The 27,151-nt window shown below is 45.9% G+C and overlaps 1 protein-coding gene across 2 annotated transcripts in view; it reads right to left on the reverse strand.

The window, feature by feature from the left end:
- Positions 1-547: 547 nt before the first annotated feature.
- Hmgxb3 (HMG-box containing 3) overlaps positions 548-27,151 on the reverse strand; it is a 51,602-nt gene continuing 24,998 nt past the window's right edge. The window contains exons 9-20 of one of the 2 annotated variants that reach the window (XM_036204700.1): positions 26,930-27,027; positions 23,990-24,088; positions 22,244-22,390; positions 16,746-17,047; positions 15,893-16,020; positions 10,576-10,707; positions 9,633-9,817; positions 6,630-6,849; positions 5,521-5,654; positions 4,801-4,917; positions 3,134-3,343; positions 548-1,882 (exon numbers count right to left, since the gene is read on the reverse strand). In XM_036204700.1, the coding sequence (XP_036060593.1) occupies positions 1,433-1,882; positions 3,134-3,343; positions 4,801-4,917; positions 5,521-5,654; positions 6,630-6,849; positions 9,633-9,817; positions 10,576-10,707; positions 15,893-16,020; positions 16,746-17,047; positions 22,244-22,390; positions 23,990-24,088; positions 26,930-27,027 (2,222 nt within the window). In that variant the 3' untranslated portion in view covers positions 548-1,432. The remainder of the gene's footprint in view (positions 1,883-3,133; positions 3,344-4,800; positions 4,918-5,520; positions 5,655-6,629; positions 6,850-9,632; positions 9,818-10,575; positions 10,708-15,892; positions 16,021-16,745; positions 17,048-22,243; positions 22,391-23,989; positions 24,089-26,929; positions 27,028-27,151) is intronic. The other variant, XM_036204699.1, reaches the window with a different exon arrangement.

The following is a 27,151-nucleotide window of genomic DNA, read 5'->3' on the forward strand; positions in this document are numbered from 1 at the left end:
ACCTCGAGTGCCTACACGCTCATTCCCTAGGACCTCCTCCACCTCCCTCGAGTGTCTACACATTCCCTAGGACCTCCTCTACCTCCCTCGAGTGTCTACACATTCCCTAGGACCTCCTCCACCTCGAGTGCTTACACGCGTTCCCTAGGACCTCCTCCACCTCCCTTGAGTGTCTACACATTCCCTAGGATCTCCTCCACCTCGAGTGTCTACATGCTCGTTCCCTAGGACCTCCTCCACCTCCCTCGAGTGTCTACACATTCCCTAGGACCTCCTCTACCTCCCTCGAGTGTCTACACATTCCCTAGGACCTCCTCCACCTCGAGTGTCTACATGCTCGTTCCCTAGGACCTCCTCCACCTCGAGTGTCTACACATTCCCTAGGACCTCCTCCACCTCCCTCGAGTGTCTACACATTCCCTAGGACCTCCTCCACCTCCCTCGAGTGTCTACACGTTCCCCAGGACCCCCTTCCACCTCCCTCCATGAGACGTGATCAGCAAGCACCCACTTCCAGAGCTAAGGACACAATGAGCAGTGAACTGGCTCTTGCTTCATTAAAACCAGATAATTTAATAAACTTTATTCTTGTCGGGGGAAGAACGAGAGGGAAAGCCACCTACCCACCCTCTCAATAAATTAACTAGCACTCGGCCAATCCCGGGCTCCGAGCAAACCACGGCACCTGAGACAGTGTTGCCGTCTGCTTCCGGCCCTGCCTGCTTCCCCTTCACAGAAGGGAGTTTCCTACTGCTTGCCAGCTAGGTCACAACTGCGGGCCACATCCCCTCTGCGGTGAGGGTCCGAGGGCCTGGAGGATGGAGGGTACAGTAGCAATGGCCAGGGAAAGGAGGAAGGATTCTCTTCCCCCAAACCCAGGGCACAGGACAGTCCTGGAGGGAGCTGTAATGACTATTCCTCCCCCTCAGCTGCCCCATGCTGTGGGAACAGGGACAGCTGGGGGACAGAAGAATGCACCCCTCCTTTAGGATGAGGAGCCCAAAGGGACCCCAAGAGTGAATGAGCCACTAAGGCCCCTTGTCAAAGGCAGCGGGCTAGGAAGCCCGTACAACTGGAGCCAGAACTCTTCCCCCTGGGACTGCTTAGCTTGATGGTCTCCGCACCTGGTGCAGGGACCACAGGTGAGGTGGGCCTGGGCAACCGGCTCGCAGTCTTCCCCTTAGCCTCTGCTCCTTAAAACTAGCATGCCCCCCACGCTCTCCCAGGTCCAGTAGAGGTTTCCCAGCACCTCTCCTGAGCCCCAGAGGTGGAGGGCCTCACTGTGCTCATGAAATGGAAGCTCTTTGGTCAGTTCCAGCAGTCAGAGGCCCCCCCTACAGGGGACTGCAGGTCCCCTCAATAGGTCTGCCTTGGGCAAGGACCATAGTATGGCTTGAAGAGATGGTGCAGGCCCTGTACATAACCACCTGGCTTATCCCACCACTGACGCTACCTCCTCTTCCTCCCCCTCCTCCTGGGTCTTGATCTGAGCAACCCCAAGGCGATAGAGGTTATCACGGATGACCACTTCACCCGGCTGGCAGCTCCGCACAACATCATGGATCTGCCGGTTGACAATCTCTCGGCTGGTGAGGAAGTCCATGAGGCGGTTGTAGAGGTAATAGTGGGTGGCATTGTCAAAGGCGATGGGCCGCTGGCGGACACTGTTGAGTTTGCAGTCCGTGATGGAGGCATAGGGTGCCAACTCAGGACACAGTGATAAGGAACGGTGGCCAGCACTAGGGTCACTGGGATCGGGTTTCGGGTTTGCATGGACAATGCGCCGTGTGGCAGTCTTGGTGACTGGATGCTGAACAGAGTTTGCAGCCTCTGGCACATCCACAGAATAATGCTGGTCCAAGAGTTCGGGGCAGGACACACTCTAGAAGAGAGAAGAGAAGGCACCCTGTAGGAGGGAATGACTGAGAGAACCTTGTGGGAGAGAGCAGGAGCCCTGGAGTCAGACAGCCTTGTCTAAATCCTAGAGCCCTTGCACACCGTCTCCTGTGCCTCCATCTCTTCTCGTAGGAAGGAGAATGGAGACTGGTCATCCCAGCAGAGAGGCCACGTTGCTTCAGGGGTGTAAGCAGTGAGCCTGGGCGATTCAGGCACCAGAGCGATGGGAGGGAGTGGCTGTGAGGGACACTTCAGACAACTTTTAGGGTCTCGGAGAACGAGGAGGAATAATGTCTGCTCCAAAGCAAGCCAGAAGCCTCCCATAATGCAGCTGGGCAGAGGCACTCATTTCCTGTGATTCTTCTCTTCTTACCTAGTATCAGCTCTACCGCCTCTTCTAGGCTAGGCCAAAGGCAGGCTTTGCAGTGCACACGTGCCTCACAGGAACTATCGCCTGGTACAATGCACCAAGATACAAACACAAGGACTAGGCCATGATCTACATAAGGACTGTGCCACTGATCTACACAAGGACCGTGCCACTGATCTACACAAGGACTGTGCCACTGATCTACACAAGGACCGTGTCACTGATCTACACAAGGACCGTGCCATGAACTACACAAGGATTGTGCCATGATCTACACAAGGACTGTGCCATGAACTACACAAGGACTGTGCCATGATCTACACAAGGACTGTGCCACTCATCTGCTGTATGACCCTGATCAAGTCCAACTCCCTCTCTGGGTCTTAGTTTCCTTTTCTAATCAAAGGAGAGGGTCAGAGAAGATTGGTGTTGAGTGCTGAACCCCAGATCCCACCTCTCTTAAAAAATAAAATAAAAAATAGATTCAACTTACAGTTCTGGATGCAAACTGAGTGTTTTCTGAGGCCACTGTATCTATATCTCAACAGGCGTACCCTATAGCACACTCATGGTGAAATCTAAGACCCAGGAATTAAACAGTACCCTTCAGCGTGTTTAGTGTGTACAGTGACCACCACTTCCACAAAGTGGCAATTTTTCTTGAAAGCTCTTTTCACACCAAAGGCCTGTGTTTGGAACACCCTAAGCACAGCAAATAACACACTCTGGCCTCATACTGTGGTCAGTCAGTAGAGGTCTGTAATAAATACTGGTCATCAGGATAAGTATTACTGGAGAATAAGAATGCAGGTCCCCCTCACAACTGGGGGTGGCCCTCCGGCCTCCAGTCCTCAGGAAGGGACTCACCACAGCTGGCTCTGTGGGGCTAGAGAAACAGCCCTGGTTCTTCCCCCACATCTGACTCGTCAGCTCTGGGTAGCAGAGGTCAGCACACAGAGCCACTGGTGTGGCCATATCTACCACATAGATGGGTGGCCAGTGGCGGGAGGAGGCCAGCAGATCCACATGGTCACGGGCACTTTCACCTCGAACAAGATACTTGGAACCGCAGACCACCTGTGGGAGATGAAGGGCATCATTCAGTGTTAAGGGACCCGCATGCAGGCTCACTTCTTTTGAGGAAGAACATCCTCATGACTGAAGCCAGGGACCATGATATTTGGTCCCTCTCCACCTCCTCTCTAAAAAAGGATTATTATTGTGTACACAGGCTTGTGCATGCCACAGCACACAGGGAATCAGTGAATTCAGACTCTTCAGGAGTTGGTTCTCTCCTTCCACAGTGGATTCGGGGGTGAACTCAGGTGGTTGGGTTTGCCAGGCAAGCCCCTTTAGCTACCGAGTCACTGTGCTGGTCCTCCCTCCCACTTCTATCCCTAGAGGAAGTCACAGTACATCCTTGTCCTGAGAACAGCTAGGACTTAGGACATCTCTAAACCCTACTCCATCCCTATCACCCTACCAACTATCCTGGCAATGTAAACAGAAGGCTTAGGGCCTCTGGACTAAACCAAGCTTCCCAACAGACCTCACAGGCTGCCCAGGCAACAGCCGTCACTGTAGCCCAGGCAACAGCCGTCACTGTAGCCCAGGAAGCATTTCACCAACACTCTCCAGTTCCTCCACTGCTGGACAGATCTGCGTATATGGAGAACTCTGCCTTCACACCCACCTATCTGTCCCTTCCACACGAAATGCTCCCTATTAGAGTCCCAAGACAGCACTTGAGTCCCTGTACTGTGCACTGCTTTTCAGAAGATGATGATGGGCACATTTGGACACACTCTCTGAGCAGGTGCTGATCTGCCAGAGCAAACTTCAAAGCCCCCCACCCCCAGCTTTGTTCCAGTGACTGGCTCTTCACCCTCCTTTTAAGGCCAGCTCAGGCTGACTCTCACATCACTGTGAACTGAATCTGTTGACAAAGCCCACTCAGGACTGGGGTTTCCATTCTGGTATCTTCCGAGGCCAATTCTGCCATACATGACCTAGCCTGTAGCCTTTCTGTCTACCCCATCCACCCCCTTCTACAGAATATCTGGATGATTTCACCACCCATTTCCAATTAACACCATCCTAAAGATCTCGGATCATCTTCAGAATAAGGTTTTGGAAGCCACTTCTCTGGCTCTCCTCTGGGCTCTTCCTTTACCCCAGGTCTTGGCCTTCTCTGGTTGCCTAGAGATTGCAGGTCCACCCCACTTTCTACCTCAGTTCTTTGGTTCCTCCAGGCACAAACTGTGGTAACTTTCTTTCTCCCTGACAATAGGAGGTCAACTGAAGAAGAACATTATCTCCGTCTTTTACTACTGTACAACTGGGCAGCTCAGGCCTGCATGTAGTAGGCTGTTTAATACATACTACCGAATGACCCAAGTTCCCTCTACAGCCCCCCAAATGGCAAAGACTCATTTGTTATGCAAGTCCTAGTCCCAAAGGGACCAATCAGATTCTCTGTGGGCAGTTCAGCATTAGCAAGCTCACCCCATGCTCCACCCACGCCACTTTCTTACCTGATGGGGGCACACTTTGTAGACCTTTCCCCCCGTGAAATGAGTTGGGGGTGGTCTAGCTCTGGCTCCATTCTGTACAGATTCGTAGAGGGCCAGTAAGGAGAAGCACAGTTGATCCTGGAGAGAAGAAGATTAAAATTCAGGTACAAATCCTAAGGTACTCAATATCAAAGGTTTCTCCAAACCCAAGGAAAGGGATCCACTGCTGGCCTAGAGCCTCACCAGCCCCTTCTCTAGGTATAGGTAAACTTCAGGAAGCTCCACAGGAAGCTGCCAGCCTGGTGCCTTGTCAGAAAAATGTTCAAAAAGAGTGACCATTTGAATCTGAATTTGAAGGAAGCCTGTTTTCAATAGCACAGAAAGCAAGTAAGATATGGCTAAAATCCATACACAGCATAGAGTCTATGTTAACAACAGTCTTTTTTATGAGCCTAAAATCAGTCTCTGTGTGAAGTTTCAGTTGTTTTGATTTTGTAAATGAGGTTAATCCAATTTAAAATCACCATACAGAGTAAGAACAGTCAGGATGGAAAACCTGAGTCTAGGTCAAGGATCATATACATGCCACCATCTGGCTGCTGCTATTTCTTTGGTTTCCTGACTTCTAGAACCCTCTGTCAGCACAAGTGCCCCATCATAGGGGTTTATAACCTGCACAGGAAAGAGAGTAGCCTTCCTGCTTCCAAAGCCCCAGTCCTCACAGCTGTTCCCGACACTCACCCTGGAGTCTTCTGGGCCAAAGGGGATGTGGCACTGCTCCAGGAGGTACTGTAGCTCCTCCTCACCATAGGAGCTGAGTTCCTCAAGCCTGCAGCTGCCCTCCTGCAGCAGCCTGACCAAAGCACTGCCATTGCCTGCAACACAGAGCAAAGCTGATGGGAATGCCGCCAACAGCCACCTCACCCCTCGCTCCTCATGCTTGAGAAGGAGAACCAGGGGGCTGGGCAGGCAGAGCAGCAGGCAAGCAGTGGAAGTCAACTCTACACACAGCACTCCCCAGGGTGCTGAGAGAGGTGGTGTAGTAGCCAGGCCTACAGTTTCGCTGATGTCTCAAGTCTCTCAGAACTGGACCATGCCCTTCAAACACCTACATCTGACAACAGAAATAGAGTCATTGCCAAGAACCCTAAAACAGGTCACCTTTTAACCCACAGATTCTGTTTTCAGAGCCAAGAGCACAGACGCTTCAGATGCAGCAAAAGGAACAGGAGCTATTACTTTCAATTTATTCTATCTGTGAGTGCATGCATGCACATATGGTGCACCATGTACATGCCTGGTGCCTATGGAGGTCAGAAAAGGGTATCAGATCCCTTGGAACTGGAGTTACCGATGATTATGAGCCACCATGTGGGTGCTGGGAACTGAACCTGGTTTCCTCTCCAAGAGCAACAAGTGTTCTTAACCACTGAGCCCCAGGCAATAGCATCATTTAAAAAATACTCTTTACATACTCTGCTCCTGACCTAACTTAAAGAGGCAGAGCTCAGAGACGAAGTGAGAGAGAGCCTCCCACTATCTAATGCTAAAAAATGACGTTTGCAACCAGTCTATCACACAGAGCACTGGCAGAATTAATACTTCATATCCAGGCTTTTTAAAATTAAAACCAAAATAAGGTGCTTATACTTGGTAGAGGAAAATGACTGTTTTGTGCAAGTTTCTGACTCCAGAGTGTGGGTATTAAAGGTTTTACTACTATGCCCAGCCACTGCTTTGCATGTTTAGATAGAGTCACTGAGTTGGGCCTGGCACTCTCTACCACTGCTCTGTCTTGACTTCTGACTGAGCTACTCTCTTAACACCAAATAGAAACCAAATGGTCTTACCAGGTACTGGCTGCACATCCAGGTTTTTGTCTTTCTCAGTGTTGACGACCACAGTTCCTCTCATGAGTGGTGGGAAGAAGGGAGCAATAACAGAGGCATCGAATTTGGTGATGGGGATGCTTGCAGGGAATGCAACCTGCTCAATCACTTCTGTCTCCATGGTAGTCCAAAAGTCCTCCACATTCACCTCACTGGAGCCCAAGAATTCTGGCCAGGTAAACTACAATGTGGTCAAGATAGAAGAGGCAAAGAAAAAAACAAAACAAAGATAAAAACAGGCCAAAGTGGATGGGCCACGGATTAGGGACAACACAGTGTACATCCTTTATTATGTATGCACCAGGAAAGCAGGGCTTCGGAGAGACCAAGCATCTGACAGCCATGCACTGCCAGGATACTCCTGCATTTGACAAGTCGCTATGAAGCCATTCTTTCTTCCTCTCTCACTGTCGTACTCTCCCAGAGCAAACAGGAATAAGCCTCCTTGCTTCTACAGCTCTGTTCATGTCACGTTCTGTGGTTAAAAGCACTTGTTGCTCTTCCGGAGGACCCAAGTTTGGTTCCAGCACCAACCTTAGGTGGCTCAGAACCACCTCTAGCTCCAGTTCCAGGGATTCCCACCCCTCAGGAGTCCTCTATAGGCACGAGCACTCACCACACAGATCTCCCCAAAATACACCTCCGCATAATTAGAGAGGAAAAGAAAGAGTGTTGACTTAGGTTCGTTCTCAAACTGAAGCCTCAATTTCTTTATCTAGCCGGCAAGAACAACCCGAACTGCTTAGAATCCTATCCATTTTCTAAGGCCCTGTGACTCCTTCCTTCAGGCTCTCCAGGACCTCACCGTTCTGCTATCACCTCTCCCTCAGGGAGCAGACTTAACTATTACCAGACACACTACAGCTCTTCCCCAGAGCTGCTCCTGTCACTCAGGAGTCTTCCCGTTACTAGGGCAGAAATGGAGGAAACCCCGCACATCTTCGGGTAATCCTTGTGTGTTAGTCACTCTTCTTGTTGCTGTGGCAAAGGAGCTTAAAGAAGGAAGGGCTTGTGTAGTCCCGGTTTCGGTCTGGGGGAGGGAGCCACAGTGGCGGCGCCCGAGGCTACTGCTCACACTGCACCTGCAGTAAGGAAGCAGATGGCGCTGCGGCTCGGCCTCCCTTCCCTTCCAGTCAGTCCAAGACCTCAGCCTGAGAACAGTGCACGGTCCAGCTAGGGTGAGTGCTTCTACCCCAGAAACCCACTCGGAAAACCCTTACAGATGTGCCCTAAACTTTGTTTCCATGGTGATGTTAAACGCTATCAAGCAACAGCACAAGTGGCATATCTGCTTGCTGTAATCAAGGGTTTGCTTTTCTGAGACTGTAATTCTGGATCCTCCTATCTCTACCTCCAAGATAATGGGATTATAGGCATATTCCAACCATTACCCAGCTGGGAAGATCCCTAAATATTTTCAGTTTGCAAAAGTTTTATCACTAAGTATGTATTATTAAATCATAGTGAAAGCCTTTATTTTCATAGTGAATGAAATATAATCCAATGAGGTTTTAATGAATTAAACATTTTTTAATTTCATTTATTTAGTGTCTACACACACACACACACACACACACACACACACACAAGTGTGGCCATCAGAGGATCACTTATGGCCATGGCTTTCTCCTTCCACCATGTCGGTACCATCCCAGGGATGAAACTCAGGTCATCAAATTTGGCAGCAAGTGCTTGTGTCCACTGAGCCAACACTGATATGTTTAATGTTTAAATGACCCTGCTTTCTGATAGCAAATTTGGCCATGGTATATATTACTTCATTTGTTGCGAGACCTAATGTACTATTATTTTATTCAAGACATAGGCATCTATATTTACACATATAATCAGCTCCAGTTTCTTATGTTAAAATGTCTAATTTTAAAGAAAGAAGTATTCATTTTTGTGTGTGCACTTATACGTGTGCAAGTGCCTCAGAGACCAGAAGGTACTGGAACCTTGGAAATGGAGTCACAGTGGTTGTGAGCTGCCTGGTTTGGGTGCTTGAAATGAATCCCACTCCCCTTAACTGTGGTATATCATTTCTCCAGCCCTGATTTCATTTTGATAGCAGAAGACAGCTACCTGCTTTTGCTGTTCATCTCTTAAGACAGGGATCATATATATCTTGGACTTTTATCACAACCTACAAAACCATCTCAATTTAGTGGAATTTTGGTGAAAATTATAGTTCGGAACCAAAGTCAGCTCATATTACTTATCTAGTACCTTCAGTGGTTCTCCATTTCATTCTGCATACACCCTTAAAATGGCCATATGGCCCTATGGAGGTGCAGCTCCAATCCCCGGCCACCTCTCAATCTCACCCCCTTCCTGGCTCCACCATGCCCAGCATGACTGTCTCAGAGCTTGTTCTTGGTGCTCCTTCTGCCTGGGATCTCTTCCCTAAAGCTACATGGTCTTCAGAACTCTACTCATGTCATTTCTCAGAGACCTTCCCCAACTACCCTCTATAAAGAGGAACCCTACCGAACACCAATCTCTTCCTTACCCATCTTTTCCAAAGCAGCAAATAAGTGCTCCATGAGGACAGACGTTTTGGGGTTCACTTTCAAACTATTTTCTTAAAAGCCTAAAAAGAGCATGTAAGGGCTAGGATTGTAGCTCAGCTACAGAGCACATGCTTATGCACATAGTTCTTGGTTCAATTCTTAGTAAAGGAAATAAACAAGAACTGGGGGTATAATTTTCCTAACATACACAGGGTCTGGATTTGATCTCCAACATCATTAAAAGAAGGGCGGGGGATAAATAAAAAGGAAAACAAACCAACCCTGTTTCTTTCAGACCTTTCTCAAATGAAATACTGGCTGTAGGAGGAGAAAGCCACTGGCCTCACCTGCACAGGCTGGAGCCATCCATCCTTGGGAACAGCATGCAGGAGGAGCTGCCCAAAAGACAGGACAGTTTTGAAAGTGGCTATGGTGGCTGAGAAGGACTTACCTCCACACTCTTCAGGGCCAGCACATTCTCTTCATTCCTCTGAGCCATTTCTACTTTGGGGGCCACACCGCAGATCCCACAGATCATGTCATTGTAGTCACGAACAGTGAGACATTCAAAAGCCCAATAGCCATTGCACAACAGCTCCTGCAGCTGGCTCAGCTCCTCTGAGGTCAGTGTCTTCTCTGGAAGGACAGCAAGAGGTCATAGAAAAAGACCCTAAAAGTACCAGATGAGCCAGAAGACAGCAAGAACAGCAATCCGCAAGTGTTCTGGGGCAACCCAGTGAGCAACTCTAATGAGAGGACAGCTGCCTTGAACTAATACCTCCTAGGTACTAGATGCTGGTCTGAGGGCTTTGAAGATACTATCCAGACTAATTCTTACATGACTAATTCTTTATTCTAGAAGCTATTATTGTCTCCTTTATAAATAGATAATCAGAACAAGTTGCTCAAAATCACACTGCCACTAGGTGGCAGAGCCAAGCCTTAAATACCAGCCTACATGGCTGGCTGTCACCACAGCAGACAAGGCACAGAACTGGAGTTTGTAGAAATGGGTCAGGTAAAGAACTAGGTAGGAAAGACCCAGGTTCCTACACCTAGGTCTCCACATAAGCCTTGGAACGGCAGACATCTAGGAGCTCTGTACTTAGAATGAGCCTAACTAATATACTACAAAGCCAAATCTATGTATGACCAAAGGATATTATTCTACAAGTCAGTTGTGAGTTCTTGCTAAAGGCCCCTGTATGCATGAAAACCTTTTTCAAAGTCAGTTTGGCATTTATAAAGTTCTGAAGGAAGATTATATTATTAGGAAGTCAGAATACCTCCTTCCCGAAATACCAGACTCTCACTCCAATGACTCAGCTAGAGCCTATCACTGGAAATTCAGTTCAGTACTCAGGACTAACTTGGAAAAGAGGGCAAGACCTTACCTGTCTGTTCCTGCACAGACTTCAGCACAACACTGACACACATTCTGGGGTCCTCTCCCAGCTTAATCTGGTTCCGGATTGCAAAAAGTAAATCCAGGCTTACCAGCAACTTATTCCCCACATTAAAAAGACCTGCAGGTTAAAAACAGGCAAGGGATCACTACAGCATTAACAGTGCAAACAAACTAAACGTCTGCCACAGGGGAGTAAGTTACAGTACAGTCATCAGACAGAACAGCACATTTAAAGGAGGGAAGTAGCCCTATGTCTGACGCTGTCTACAAGCCACTGTTGAATGAGATGCTACTTACAGCAGGTTGCTGTTCTACCCTAATGAAAAACAGACACATTTCTCTGCCTCTGGCTCAGTGTTCAGGTCCAGAGGTGCCATCTTCTCAGCGCTCACACAACTGCACCATGGGTGTCAGGGGACTCCTTAGCACAAGGACGGGGTGGGCCTAACACAGGCTGGGGATAAAAAACTCAGGTGAATTTAAGTGTAGTCAAGACCAGTCAAATGAGAATGTTTTCTTCATTTATATCCCACATAAGCACTGACATGACAAAAACAAATTCTGGAACGTGTGCTCCCAGGCCTTTCTAGGCATGATAGTCAAGGCTAAAAACAGTTATCAAAGCTCTGGCCACCCAAAAATTAAAAAGAGAAAACAAACGGATAAAACCCTTTGTGTCCCCCAAATCATCACACACAAAACTTAAAAGACAATAAACAGAAAACCTGCAAAAAGCCAAGAAAAATGGAAATGCAAGGCAGAGAGATCTCTGTAAGAGGCCAACCTGTTCCACGTAGCAAATTCACAAATATAATTCACAATAGAGTAACACTCTCCTACTCCTCTAGGGTCATGTAGAAGATCTCTATTCTCTTCATTAATCAAAGAAACGAGACAATTAGTAATGATATACCAGCTTTCTCTGTCAATTAGCAAACTTTAAAAAAGCAGTCCCCAAAGTTCCCAGAGGCAACAAAACTGAGTTTGGTGGCACTGAACAGAGTCAACAGATAAAACTCAAGTGTCTCTACCAACAACCAAGAGTTGGACTAAACTGTTTGCTTAGCACTGAAAATAAAACAAAACAAATGTAGGTGTAAGTCTCACAAAACATATATAGGACCTATATGCTAAAAACTACAAAGTGATGAAGTTCTTAATGATAAAGTATTTAATAGCAAAAAAAAAAAAAAAAAAAAGTTTCCAAACCACATTAAAACAAAATGTAATAAAAGAAAATGTAAAAAAATTAAAATAAAAAATAAAATAAAATAAAAAAAATGAAATCTTGATTGGGGACGCATTCTGGGGCTAGAGAGGCCTGGTACCAGGGAGGCTGCCAGGAGTCCACAAGGATGACCCCTGCTAAGACACCTAGCAATAGTGGAGAGGGTGCCTGAACTGGCCTTCTCCCATAATCAGATTGGTGAAAACCCCAACTGTCACCAGAGAGCCCTCATCCAGTAACTGACGGAAGCACATGCAGAGATCCAAGCACTGGGCCGAGCTCTGGGAGTCCTGTTGAAGAGAGGGGGCAGGGACTGTGCGAGCCAGGGGGTCAGGATCATGGTGGGGGCACCCACAGAGACAGCTGACCTGAGCTAGTGGGAGTTCATGGACTCTAGACTGATAGCTGAGGAGCCTATTCCCCATGCAGAGATGCTTCCCAGGCCATGATGCAGGGGGAGGAATTTAGTCCTGCCTCAACTTGCTGTGCCATGCTTTGTTGACTCCCAGGGGAGGCCTGCCCGCCCCTTTCTGAATGGAGGAGGAGTGCATGGAGTGGTGGTGGATGGGAGGTGTGGGAGAGGAGCAGAAGGAGAGGAGGGAGGGGAAACTGTGGCTGGTGTGTGGAATGGATGAAAACATTTAATAATAAAAAAATGTAAAGACCATATTTGGATTGGAGGACTCAATATTTTTAGACAACATCCTCAGATTGGTCTATAAATTCAATAAAATTTCCACGAAGTTTCTAGTGGGACTATACATAATGATAAACAGACTACCTAAAGCAACTCACGAAGAACAAGACTGGAGGACTCATGCTGCCTGACAGGACTTATTCTGTGGTTGCAGTGGGAAACACAGTGTGTTCTGAGGGCCCAGCATGGTAGTATGTGCCCTTAATCCAAGCAGAGGCAGATAGATCTCTTTAAGTTTGAGGTCAACCTGCAAATTCCATGAAAGCTAGGGCTACAAAAAAACAAAAAAACAACACAACAGAAGGCAGTGTATATTGGCAAAGATAAACAATGAAACAATCTAATGTTTCAAAGCAGTCTCATGTACATAGGTCAAGTGATTTTTCAGTAATGGGACAATAGACACCCACAAATGAATTAAATCTGGACCTAACACTTTATGTAAAAGTTGAATAAGGGGGCAGGGGAGATGGTTCAGCAGTTAAAGAGCATTTACCGCTCTTGCAAAGGACCTAGGTTTAGTTCCCATGTTATCTATATACATACATATGTGTATGTGTATATGTGTGTGTGTGTGTACACATATACATACACACACACACATATCCTATGTTAGAGCTCACAACCGCCTATAACTTCAGTTTCAGGGGATCCAATGCTCTCTCTGGCCTCTGTTGACACCAGTACCCATAATGAGCACATACATTCATATAGACACTCATATATACATATGACATGAAAATATATCTTTTTATAAAGTTAAACAGATATGGATCATATGGGCTGGGAAGACAGCTCAGTCAATAAAGTGATTGTCTATTCTAGGTTTAATCCTTAGAGTCCATGTGTAGACTAACAAGAAATTGAGCACGGCGTTACACATTCATTATCCCAACACTGGTGAAGCAGAAACTGGCAGTCCCCTAAGGTTTGCCAGCCAGCCACCCTAGACTACACAACAAACCCCAGGCTAGAAAGGCATTAAAGACTGGGAAAACGTCTCAGTGGGTAAAGTACATACTATGCAAGTGTAAGGACCTGAGTCTGGATCCCCAGAACCCAGGAAAAGGTGGCATGGCAGTGTATCCATAGCCTTGGCACTCCGAGATGGGAGGCAGCCTGAATTCCTGGGCTAACCAGCCTGTCCTAGGCAGCAGCCAACTTGAAACTCTATCTTAAACAAGGCAGAAAGTAAGAATTGACCCCCAAGGCTGTCCTCTGACCGCCACTTGTGCACCATGACACACACACACACACACACACACACACACAGAGAGAGAGAGAGAGAGAGAGAGAGAGAGAGAGAGAGAGAGAGAGAGAGAGAGAAAGATTAAAAACAGATACTTCATCAAAAACCACGCATCCACCACTGGTCACCGGAGAACTACAATGCAATTCCCTTACACAGACCAATTAGGATGGCTAAAAACACTACCATGTGCTAGTATACAGCGCGTAAAAATTCTCACACACTAATGGAAAGAATGCAAAGTGATTAAAACACAAATATAATTTTAAAAAACTGAATATTAAAAATATGATAAAAAATAATCATCATCTGTCAATCTACTATCAATCTATCATTATCTTTCATTATCTATTATTATCACCATTTGTTATAACTAAGAAAGAGTTTATATTTATTATTAAAGTTTTACTAATTGTGATTAAAAAAATAATGCAAAACGATAAAGCCTCTTTGGAAAATGGTTTGGCAATTAATTGTAAAACTAAACATATGCTTATCATTTGGGTCACATATTTACTTAGAAAGAATGAAAATGTATGCTCATCCACAATCCTGTAAACAGATGTCTGTAGCAGCTCTATTTGTAATTGCCAAAAACTGGCAGCAATCCAAACATCCTCCAGCAGGTAAATGGATAGACTGGCACATCCACACAAGGGAAAGTTAGTCAGTGATAAACAAGGCATATACTAATGCACAGTAAGCAGGAAACAGGTCGGAGGACTATCTACTATTGCTCTATGTACATGTATGTACATATGTACACAACGTTCTTTAGTAGAGGACATCAAAAGAACAAGAATTAAACAGCTACCAAATGAGGTGAGTTCAACTACAAGGGAGCAAAACAAGAGGCCTGACTGTTTCAGGATTCAGTGTACGTGTCAGATAGAATATACAACAAAGAAAATCTACTCTATGTAATTTCTCTCTTCTTCTTTTTTTTTTTTTTTCTTCAAGACAGGTTCTCTCATGTAGCTCTGGCTGTCCTGAACTCACTATGTAGGCCAGACCATATTGGCCTCAAGTTCAGAGATCTGTCTGCTTTTGCCTCTCAAATGCTGGGTACTCTATGTAAATTTAAAGAATTTTAACTAAAACATATATAATACGGAGCTCTGGCCTACACAGATTACAGTGGAGAAAAATGGGCACTTTAACTCTGGGTAGGAACACAAATAACAAATACTAACTGGCAATACAAGATTTCACATGAATTCAAAATAAGGTTCAAGACAAAGAACAACTATGTCTTAATCCTCAGCACAAATTCTATGAGTCAATTCAGGCTTCACACTCATACAACTGGTACATGGGTTTTCTTGTTGTTTGGGTTTTTGAGGTTCAAAGACAATTTTATTTGTGCATTTCAAGAACAAACGCCAAGGCAGGAAGCTGTAAATCTCAGCAGCTGCCCACAAGAGAATGGAGAAGGGGAAAAGCCATGCCAGAGCAAGCTGATGTGGAGGTGGGCCAGCCACCAGGTGGACAAGCAACCATATGTGGAGGAGAGCTTTAGGTGGAGTAAAGAAGGCCAAAGTCCCAAAGGACGCAAGCTAGAAGAGGGAAGAGGAAAGCTACACACAGAGTGCAGTGCTGAATGAAGGGGAGAGTAAAACACAGCAATTCCACTTTTGAGAGTTGTCCAAAACATGGAGCACCAAACAGCCTTATTAAAGGGTTATTTCTCTACTTGCCGGCAGAGGAAGATGCCGAGGATAGAGTGCTAAATTAAAATAGCATGTTCCACATGCCCAGCATGTTCCACCTTTGTTCAAAGAAAACCTAGAAACCTAGAATGTTACTCAGACTCTCTAGCTCCTGATGTTCTATAGACAATGAACATGTCTGAGGATCAGAGAGGGTGTCAAGTGTTTATCTCAAGGGGGACTACTGTTATCTTTTCTAACTTGTCTGTACTGACCAGCTTTTCTCCAACTAAGATTTGGGTTTTGTTTTGAGGCAGGGTCTCACTATGTAGGCCAGGCTGGCCCCAAACTCACAGACAAAGACTGATTCTTCAGAAGCTGCTACGAACAGATGCAGCACCCAGAGGAGCAAAGCTACAACCAATATGGCAGTTCCCAGACCTGTTCTTGGTGTTGAGGACAGAGAAGGTCAACACCTACCTGTGTAGATGTCCATGAAGCTGTGCAGGGCCAAACAATGAGGGTTCAGACACATCTTCACCTGGGCAGTTACCACCTGTAGCCGGTTAGCTGTCAGGAGCCAGCATTCCTGAGGCCCGGCCAGAGAGCTAGTACCCAGAACAAAAACCAGGAGGGAAGTCAGTCTCCTTCTGCAAGCTACAGGATCGTAGCCAGAAGCAAAATTCTCCAGACTTTACTGCAACTACCAAAAGAAGGTGCTGGAGCTGTGTTTCCAAGATTGTCTAGCTGAATGTCTCCATTTCCTTGAGATCTGGGCTATGAAATTATACTTATAAGGTAATCAATCTAATTCTCAAGTTATTACATGACTTAAGCGATTCCACTGATAACTCCAAGGTTATGCTGGACAGGCCAGACGTAATCTAAACCCTAGGCCGGTGATGGCAAGCTTCAGGCATCTCTAAAATTGACTGCTAATTCAAGAAAAAAATGTAAAAAAGATTTATCTATCTTATGTGGTATGTTTTGCCTGCGTGTATGTATGTGCACCACATGTGTGCTGTCTCATGCCTAAGGAGGTCAGAAAGGGCATCAGATCCTTTGGAACTGGAGTTACGGATAGCTGTGAGCTGCCATGTGGGTGCTGGGAATTGAAGCTGGGTCCTTTACAAGAACAAAAATTGCTCTTAACCTTTGAGCAAACTCTCCAGTCTAATTGCTACTTATTTTACCATTAGCGACTGAGAAGGTCAAGGAGACCTAAGGAAAGCACACACTAGCATCTCTCCAGGTTCACTGCAGCTGTCTGAAGAAAGAAGCGACAGGAGCTAAGTGGGCTGGGGTGGCTACAGCGGGGTAAAGTGGTGCTTACTTTTGTCCCCCCTTGAATAATGGGCTGCTACAGAGAAGGCACTGCGTGGATGGAGACTCATAATAATTCGACCAAGAGGTCTGCTCGATGGTGACTGTCTCCTCACTCACGTTGGACAGGATAAGTCGAGAGCTGTTTAGTTCATGAATCAAGGCGAAGACCTCAGCCAGCTCTGACTCGTTCTCAGGGATCTGCAGGACTTTACGCAGCAGCTGCAGCGTGGACTGACGCTGGATCTCCCTCTGGGTTGTGGTCAGGGGTTCTGTGGTACTTGGCATATCTCGGTGTGGTGAGCTCACCTCCTGAGAGAAGAGTGGATCAAATCATTAAGCTGTGGGTAGAGAGACAGCCTCAGGCCAAAGCCATCAGTCTGCAAAGAGCAGAGGGATGGGCCCACGCCTGGGGTGAGAAAAGAAGTTCCTATCAGTTAAGTTTAGCTAGTAATTCCCCGTGCTGCTAAAAGCTCTCTGGAGCTCAATTTTATCAATAAAAACACATCTCTTGGCAACAGTTTTAACTGCTAGCTCCCACTCATGTGGAGGTAAGAGACCTGGTGTTCAGTTCTGGAGAGGACGCTAGTGGCTGGACATGTGGGACCACAAGGCAGTTTATTTGGTTTCTCCGAGACTTAGTCTTTATCTGGGAAACAAAGGACAAAAATACAGGTGACCTCCGGAGACTTGAAAAGAGATGGTAGAGACGAGGACAGTTCCCTAGAAGCTCTTGTCCTGACCCAAGTGTCTGAACTCTCCCTCTGCTCACGTCGGCCAGGCACAGAAAGCGTCACACTGCTGGCACTGTGGCGTGCAGGCAACACTTACATAAGGGTCACTAGGACTGTAGACTTAGAGTTGGATGGCAGCCAGAGACCTCCCTTCCAGAGGAGCACGCAAGCCCAGAGAGATTAAGTGAATTGAATGGGGGAGTTCGGTTACCCCACCTCAATCCCTACTGGAGTGAGGAAATCTCCACACCTCCTACAGGAATGCTCAAAGTAGGTTTTGTTCACCATGCACTTTCTTGGTTGGGTCTTTTTTCTTCGTGCTATGGTCTCAATGTTTTATATCCCTCCAAAATTCATGTCAAAATTCTACCACTTGGTGTGAGGTTAGGAGGTGATCAGTCATGCCAGAGCCCCAGGGATGGGGTTAGTGCTACTCTGGAGGGCAAGCCAGGAGGACCAAAAATTTAAGGCCAACCTGAGCCTTATTCTAAATCAATCAATCAAAGGTGTCAGAGAGGTCCTTTCTACTTTTCATTGTATGAACACAGCAAGAGGGTGCCACACATGAGCTAGAAAGTGAGCCCTAGCCAGACAATGAATCTGCTAGCATCCTGGATGTTTCAGTTTCCTCAACTCTAAAAAGTAAGTTTCTATTGTTTGAAGAAACATCTCCTCATAATCTGTCAGTTCCACTGTACAGACTAATTAAGAGACTGCAAGTCAATCAATTAGCAAAGTGCCCATGGTTCAATGAGGACCATGAATGGTCTTTGTCTTTAATTCTGTGTGGCTTCAGGGTCCAATGGAGTTTATACAGTGCTGGCACAAGGTTCTCAGATGGAGCTCTTCCTGAGCACATCCCTTCACTGTTGACCTTCAGTCAGCACGAGTGAATTTGGAACCATCTAGGAGATACACCTCTGGATGTGAGGTCGTTTCCACAGAAGTTCAACTGAGGAGAGCACATCCACTGAAAGTGTGCAGAGCCCCTCCTTCCAACCCACAGGCTAGAGTGCTACGCTGACCAGAGAGACGGCTCGGCAGGTGAAGACTCCCATCCCAGGAATCCACACGGTGGAAGGAGAGCATGGATCCCACAGCCTGCTGAACACTAACATTCCTCTGGTTACTCCTGATCTGCTGAGATCCCCACAGCACAGCTTCAGGCTACTCTGCCACCACCCCTCTCCTGCCACGATGAACTATGCCCCTTAACCACACCTGGAGCAGAACAAAGTTCTCCTCTTTCTTTTCTTCACTCTCCCCGCCCTGCCCCAGACAGGGGTTCTCTGTGTAGCCCTGGCTAGCCTGGACTCACTCTGTAACCTGGCAGGGACCAAACTCGAGAGAGCCATCTGCCCACTTTGTGTCTTTGAGCTGTTTCTTGTGAGGCCACGGCAATGAGAGAAGTAACTGGTGCAGTCACTGGCCCCTCATTGGTGAGGATAGGCACCTGCTTGCCTGTTTATTCCTCAAACCAGCAAGAGACCTGCGTCACAGTCCTCTTTAGCTAACTGCAGAGTAACAGGAGTGTTGTCTTTACTAAAACCACTCTGTCTCCCTGTCTGTAACTGCATGGTTACTTGTCTTTCTCCTGCACTAGACTATAAGCTCCTCAGGGAAGGGGCCAGGTGATGGCCACTTCTGAACATCTGGCTCACATGACATTAAACATATGCTTGATGAATGAATGAATGGCTGCAAAAGAATGAATAACATCAGCACAGGCCGTCCTGGAAGGTTCTGTATTGTCTGCTGTGGTGACACTGAACTACACCATCCCTCTGGAACCAGAGGTGAGGACAGACAGGACTGAAGGCCACTCCAGCCAAGAGATGGTGGAGCTGCGAACCAGGTGCAAAGAGAATGAATGTGCTGCCAGCTGGGGGCTCCACAGGCTCCACATACACGTTCTAGTTCCTGACACGTTCTACTTTTCTGAATACACACGTGCACTGAGACTCTCAAGTAAGATGTGAAGAAAACATCGATGCCATTAATAGATTTGATGGCCAGAGAAGGCATGCTCAAAAACAAGCATCTTAGGTTTGGGGTTTATTTATTTATTTATTTTTGTTACTGTTTTGTTTTTCTTATCGGGGTAGGAATCAAACCCAGAGCTTCCCAAAAGCCAAGCAGGAGCTGTTGACTAAGAAGCTACAGCCCCAGCCAAATCAATCTAGAAGAGATTATGTTCTGCAGGGAGCTGAGTGAAGCAGGCAACCCAGGGTACAATGAGCAGTACAGGAAGAGGAGCATGGTGTGTGCTCACAGAACCCGGGTAGGAAAGCGCACTTCCAGCGGAGGGCACGTGCTGGAGGAAGGCTATGGACCCGCTTTCCCATGGCAGGGCTTCACAGCAGACTCCTGGAAGCTCAAGGAGTCCTTCCCTCGGGCTCCTGTTCGCGGAGTAAAATGCTGCTGTTTAATTTAGCTCATCTCCCTCTTTTGTTTCACTAACAGGACACTAAAGCTCAAAAGTTCAGCTTCCTACCCAGGACAGCCAGCCAGGCCTCTAAGTTCCCAATCCTAATTATCAACCCATCCCAAAATTAGGTCCACTTCCCTTTCTCACAAGGTCAGTGACCCTGAATATACCTGAGGCCAGAGACAGACTTGGCGACCAGAGAGCAAAATTCATCACCATAAGGGCTCCCTCCACATGCAGAGAGAACTTAGGGTCTGAAGCAGTTTCCCCATCTTTAGTCTTGTCTGCTCCCAAATCTTGTTAAGTCTCCTTTTTCATTTCGGGTTCTTTTTTAAAAGACTTACTTATTTTTACTTCATATGTTTAAGTGCTTTGCCTTATGTATGTCTGTACATCACCTGCATGCAGCGCCTGCAGAGGCCAGAAAAGGGCATCTGGACCTGAACCTGGAGTTACAGCTGCCATGTAGGTGCCAGGAATTGAACTCAGGCCCTCTACAGGAGCACTCGATGCTCCTGACCTCTGCATCATCTCTCTAAGCCCCAAGTCTCCTTTTCTCATACCCTCCCTCTAGGCCCTCCCTGGTGACAGACTCCCACTAGAACAGTTCCAGTGTTTTTCCTATCGGACCCCTGCCGTCTACCACACTTTCTCTAGCCAATGGAAAACTCTTTACTGTCCATGCTAGCCATTGGCTGGGGCTGTAGCTTCTTAGTCAACAGCTCCTGCTTGGCCTTTGGGAAGCTCTGGGTTTGATTCCTACCCTGATAAGAAAAACAAAACAGTAACAAAAAGAAAATAAACCCCAAACCTAAGATGCTTGTTTTTGAGCATGCCTTCTCTGGCCATCAAAATTCTGTCTTTCGTTAGAGACCCAATTCAGATTTGGAGTGGCCATATGTCATCTTTAAATCTTAACTTGTTCTAAGTGATCTTCCCATTCCCCCTCACTTGTCTTGGGGCTGGCAGAAAATACAGAAGGAATAAATCAACTTTCAGGTCTGAGCTAGGCTTCTGTAGTAACTGGAGTAAGAATGACCCCTACAGACTCTCATATTTGAATGCTTGTTTGGCAGTTGGTGGAACTGTTTGGGAAGGATTAGGGGTGTGGCCTTGTTGGAGCAGATGTGTCACTGGGCTTTGAGGTTTCAAAAGCACATACCATTCTTAGTTAGCTCTCTGCCTTGTGGTTGCTCTCTTAACATGTAAGCTTTCAGCTGTTTGTCCAGTACCATGCTATCATGCTCCCTGCCATGATGGTTATAGATTTGAAACTATACGCCAGCCACCAATTAAATGCTTGCTTTCTTTTTTTTTGTTGAGCTGAGGATCGAACCCTGGGCCTTGCGTTTGCTAGGCAAGCGCTCTACCACTGAGCTAAATCCTTAACACTAAATGCTTTCTTTTACAAGTTGCCTTGGTGATGGTGCTTTGTCAAAGCAATAGAACCATACCTAAGACAGTCTCTCATGCTCATCTGTGTAAGGCCCTGCTGTGCCATTCTTTCCAGTGATTGACTCTTGGTTTTCAGTGGTCAATTTGTAGATCCAAAGTTCATATATTAATGGAATATATTAATCACATATTAATGCAACTCAAAAGAGTGTGGTTAAGTTACAAATGGATTACTCCATGGATTAATGTACCTTTGTTATGAAGCAAGCTCCCTCTGGCTCCTCGCTCTGTCTTAGAAGCCCTCTACTACATTATGATATAGAGAGAAGGTCCTCATCACATGCTAAGCAGATACCAACCAATACCACATTCTTGACTTCTCTGCCTCCAAAACTGTAAAGTACACAACCTCCTTCTCTATTAGGTATCCATCTAGGATACTTTGTTACAGAAGTACTATAAAGTACACAACCTCCTTCTCTATTAGTTACCCATCTAGGATACTTTGTTACAGAAGTACTGTAAAGTACACAACCTCCTTCTCTATTAGGTATCCATCTAGGATACTTTGTTACAGAAGTACTATAAAGTACACAACCTCCTTCTCTAATAGTTACCCATCTAGGATACTTTGTTACAGAAGTACTGTAAAGTACACAACCTCCTTCTCTAATAGTTACCCATCTAGGATACTTTGTTACAGAAGTACTGTAAAGTACACACCCTCCTTCTCTATTAGTTACCCATCTAGGATACTTTGTTACAGAAGCAGAAAATGGACTAGGACATGGACCGACCTCACTTTGGTACTGAAGACAAGGCCCAGAGAGAAGGTATTTTGTCAAGTTCAGAACCTACAACCTGGTCCCAGTCTGACTCTAACCACTAATCACGTGCTAAAAGCCAAAGCACAACTCAAGTCTAAGGCAAGCATTTGGGGAAGGAACTCACGGTCTTCGTGGTTTTCTCGGTCCTGTCTTTGGCAAGGTTAAAACCACAGCTGGGACAAATCCGAGGTTTGTGCCGGTTGGTGTAGACATAGCTACAAGAGGGATTTTTGCACTTTCCCCGTCCTCTTGATGTAGCCAGCCCCAAATCCTAAAAAGGGAAGACCCACGTTTAAATTCTACAAAAATTAGGTTCAACTTGAACAGAATCAAAGCCAGGATTGCCAGGTATTAATTCAAAGGAAGTGACAATTCAAATTAGATTTAGCCTAACTTCTGAAGATTCTTGAAGCAAGATTCCTTTTCTATGGATATCCTCTTTCACTTTTAATAAAGGATGCCAGGCTAGTCCTTCTCTAGCTGTAAAACAAGTGAGTTGACTCCTATGGTTCAGAAATTCATGTGCCTGGGTATGTGATGCACACCTGTAGTCCTGCACTTGGGAACGGAGGGGAGAAGAACAGGAGTCCTAGGCTGGTCTCAATGACTCCACAGCAAGTTCAAGGCCAGCCCAAGCTACATAAGACCCTGCCTCAAAAAGAGGGAGGGGCAGATGGTTCATCAGTGAAAGCACTTGCGAGCAAAATGGCCAAAGTTCAGAACCCCAACATCCAAATAAAGGCCAAGTGAGCATAGCAGCTCACCTGTAACCCCAGCAATGGAAGGCTAATCAGTGTAATAAGTTAGCCGGTGAAACAAGCCTGCTGGCCAGTGGACTCTGCAGCTGACTGAAAACCTACCTCAAGAGGAGTGAGGTGGAGAGCAATCGAGGAAAAGTCTTAACATCAACCTTTGACACTCGCATACGCATGCGTGCATGCACAAACACAAACACAAACACACGCACGCACGCACGCACGCACGCACGCACGCACACTCACTCACTAAAGGCAGGCTAGGCTAGGACTGCGGAGTGAGTTCAAGGCCAGGCTATAAAGCTTAGTGAGACCTTGTCTCAAAATCATTTAAAAAGTGCTGGGGATGTAGTTCAGTAGTGGAGTGCTTGCCTAGCACGTGAGGCTTTGGGTTCAGTCCCCAGTTCTGTAAACAGTACAGAAATGGAAGGTAGGGAAACCCATGTGGGGAATGCTACATGAGCCAGATGAGCTGCTTTACAAGCACACTTCTCAAATCCATGAAGATGATTTGTGTTTCATGTTTGTGCCACAGAGAAGAAAATGCTCTACTGCCTAAACTTACCGGTGGAACCCTTATCGGTCCTTCTTTTTTAAAATTTATTTATTTTATGTGTGCAGAATTTTGCCTGCATGTCTGTCTGTGCACCACCACACTGTGACTGGTGCCTGCAGAGGCCAGAAGGAGTCAGATTCTCTGGGACTGGACTTACTAACAGCTGTGAGTCACCATGTGGGTGTTGGAAATTGAACCAGGATCCTCTGGAAGAGCAGCCAGTGCTCTTAACTGCTGAGCCACCTCTCCAGCTCTGGAACCCACTTTCTAGGCTAACATACCAACTCAAGACTAGACCTTGATCTCTAATTGGTCTTAATAAAAATGTCCTGGCCCATTCTTTGTATCTACCTGAAACAAACAAACAAACAACCACAACTCAGCGGACTCACCCAGCAACCATCATTTGTATCACTGATGGGCATTTAGCATCAGTCTTTCATACCTGGCCCTGCTCCTGCTGAGCTTACTCTCTGCTACTGCTCCTGGGTCCCCAGCCTCCTACAAACCTCAACCACAAAAATCAAAACAACTTCCCACCACTAGGGCGCACACTTACCAATGTGACAGTGCAGCTGTACTTATATGGAGGAAACATATCTGGCTTGACCCCCACAACTTTCACCTGAGGTGTCCTGCTGCTTGAGCAATTTGACAGCTGTGGATCAGAACAAATCAGTGTTGGTTCCACACCTTAGGCAAAATCCTCAGGTCCTGGGTGCTAAAATAACCTGAGCTAATTCCCAGGGAAACTCTAGACCTATGCTCCAAATGCACCCTCAGGGATGCTCACTGGCAGTCACCAGCACAAAGACTCAATGTCAGAGTCAAAAGTCCATGGGCTACCACACCTCAGATCTGCTTGACAACTGCTTTTAGGGAACTAACATTTGTAATAGCCATCCATACAATTAAATCCTCTTAGCACAGAGGGAAGTCTGGAGTCATCTGCTAAACTGTCATGGAATGAAAAGAAGATTATTGTTGTTTTCCCCTTTACTGAGATCTATAAATATTCTATAAGAAATACGTAATTACTTATGTAACAAAAATATACAGCATTCTAAATTAAGATTTTTCTATAACTGAATTTAGGTTGTTAACTAGTTTAAGAGAACCAAAAAAGCTGTGACTTTAAGAACTGAACAATGTTGCTGAACGAAAGGAATTATTTACAAAGTCTGCAGATTTGACCAAGTTATAGAATGCACATGAAGAAATTGCAGGAGCTGGAATTGCACTGGACAGCTTCTCCTTTCTACCCAAGAGCACATATACAGCCACAGCTTTACTACATCTGGGCAACAAACTGAACAGCTGTTGAGTTAAAAGCCAGTTAATATTGTCAGGACAAATTCAGAGCAATCAAGGAGAAAGTTACCCAACAAAGAGCATATAAGGAAGATGGCAGATGGATTTTCCTATGTCAACCTAGATCGTTACAGTTTTTAAGCTACAGACCACAGTCCATTGAGAGGTAAAAGGTAGAAGACACCACTTGGGACCAGGAATGGGAACTACCACAGTAAGTGCACAGAAGTGCAAGCCTTCATTAATTGTTGCACGTGTGTACTAACTGGGCTATCATGTAAAAACACATTTGTTACTGAGGGCCATAGTAACATCTGAAAAATGTTAGCTTAGGGAATTTTAAAACCTACTCTAGATACATATGGGAAGAAAAGCTAGGCACAGTAGCATACATCTGTATACCTGGAAGGTTGAGGCAGGAGGCTCACAAGTGTGAGGCCAGCCTGGGTTATACAGCAAAAATCCTATCTTAAAAAACAAACAAACAAACAAACAAAAACACAAGGTACATGGAAATATGAAATAGGGGAAATATTTATTATCACCAAACTGAATAAAGATAAAAACCACAATTAAGATTTACAGAAACTATATTAGGAACATACCTTATTGGAGAGAGCTCAGTGGTTGAGAGCACTGACTGCTCTTGCAAAGGACCCAGGTTCAATTCCCAGCACTCACATCAAGGCTCATAACCACTTGTAACTCCAGTCTCTTTTGGCCTTCACAGGCACTAGGCACCCATGTGGTGCCTAGACACAGGCAGGCAAAACATTCATACATGTAAACAGTGTTTTCGTTTTTTATAAGGAAAAGACCTGAACACTGAAATTCAGACTACCAGATTTTCAAGTTGGTTAGTTCTAGGGGGAGAGTTACAATGGAATTTATTTTCTTCTTTCTTTACCTAAAACTTTCTGTACTCCCTCCATTTTAAATTCATTCTTTCCTAATTCACTCTCCACTACCATTCCTTTCTTCTTCCTCTTTTTTTTCTTTTTCCTTTGAGACAGGGTCTTGATATATAGCCCAGACTGGCCTCTAAATCACTATGTAGTCCTGGATGGCCTTGAACTTTCAATCCTCCTAACTCAGGCTGCCAAGTACTAGGACTACTGTGCCTCCATATACAGGTGAATTTCCTATAAAAACCAGGCATTCTTTTTTTTTTTTTTTTTTTTTTTTTTTTGAGACAGGGTTTCTCTGTGTAGCTTTGCGCCTTTCCTGGATCTTGCTCTCTAGACCGGGCTGGCCTCGAACTCACAAAGATGCGCCTGGCTCTGCCTCCCGTCCTGAGTGCTGGGATTAAAGGCGTGTGCCACCACCGCCCGGCTTCATTTTTAAAGGAAGCTAAACAGCCATAAAAATCAAAGCAATGGCCTGACCCTAGATTAGATCCTATATGGAATGGAGAACATGCCTGGGTAAAACAGACAACATTGGAATATGAAGTCTAAAACAGAACACTAACATTCAGCAAAAGGATATCCTTATCCTTAAGAAATACACAAAGAAGCATTAAGGACTAAAGTCTGTGCACAAATAGAGGAAATTGGGCTCATCTATTTAAAATTGTTTTTAATTACATTTGGGGATGGGGACTGGATATATGGCTCAGAAATTCAAAAGGAAGTCAGGACAGCACATGCTATTCTTGGAGAGACCTAAGTTAGGTTCCCAACATTCCTGCCTGTGGGCCTCTGACCTCCAAGGGCACCTGCACTCCATGTACAAACCCATACACAGATACAGATATATACATAAATAGTCCTCAAGATTACACTTGTGCACACACATGGCAGGAGTACACACCTTGAGGCTGAAAACACCTTCAGGAGTCGATACTCTCCTACTTCTACCATGTGGGTCCTGGGGACTGAACTCAAGTTTTCAGGTTTAACAGCAAGTGCCTTTACCTGCTGTGCCGGCTTGCTGGCACTGAGTCACATGTTAACATGTGATTCTGGGTAAAGATTTTATGGGTGCTCATTATATTGCTTTTATTTTTGTATATTTTAAAACTGTATCTAAATAAACAGCTTTAAGCATGCACTTTATAAAAATGAAATTTCAATTCTTATTAATATCCTCCTAGAGGCCTAGCATTATAGAAACTATGTCCTGTGACTCAAACATAAACACAGTGACCAGATTTCCATATGGTGCTCCTCTTGGGACTGGGCCTTACCTTTACTTCACCCGTGCTGGATGGCTGTTGGATGGACTGGCCCAGCTGTTTCAGTGTGCTTGGCTTCAGGCCACAAGTCCTCACAGAGGGAGTCTTATCTGAGAGAACCAGAAGCCCCCACAGTGAATTAAAGCCATTCGGCTTCCCCAGTTCTCTCCTCCCCTTCTCCACCACCATCCCTGGCTGCTCACCATCAGACAGCCCCTCCTTCTCCCTAGGTCT

The sequence above is a fragment of the Onychomys torridus genome, chromosome 13 (assembly GCF_903995425.1).
Source record: "Onychomys torridus chromosome 13, mOncTor1.1, whole genome shotgun sequence".
Taxonomy (NCBI): domain Eukaryota; kingdom Metazoa; phylum Chordata; class Mammalia; order Rodentia; family Cricetidae; genus Onychomys; species Onychomys torridus.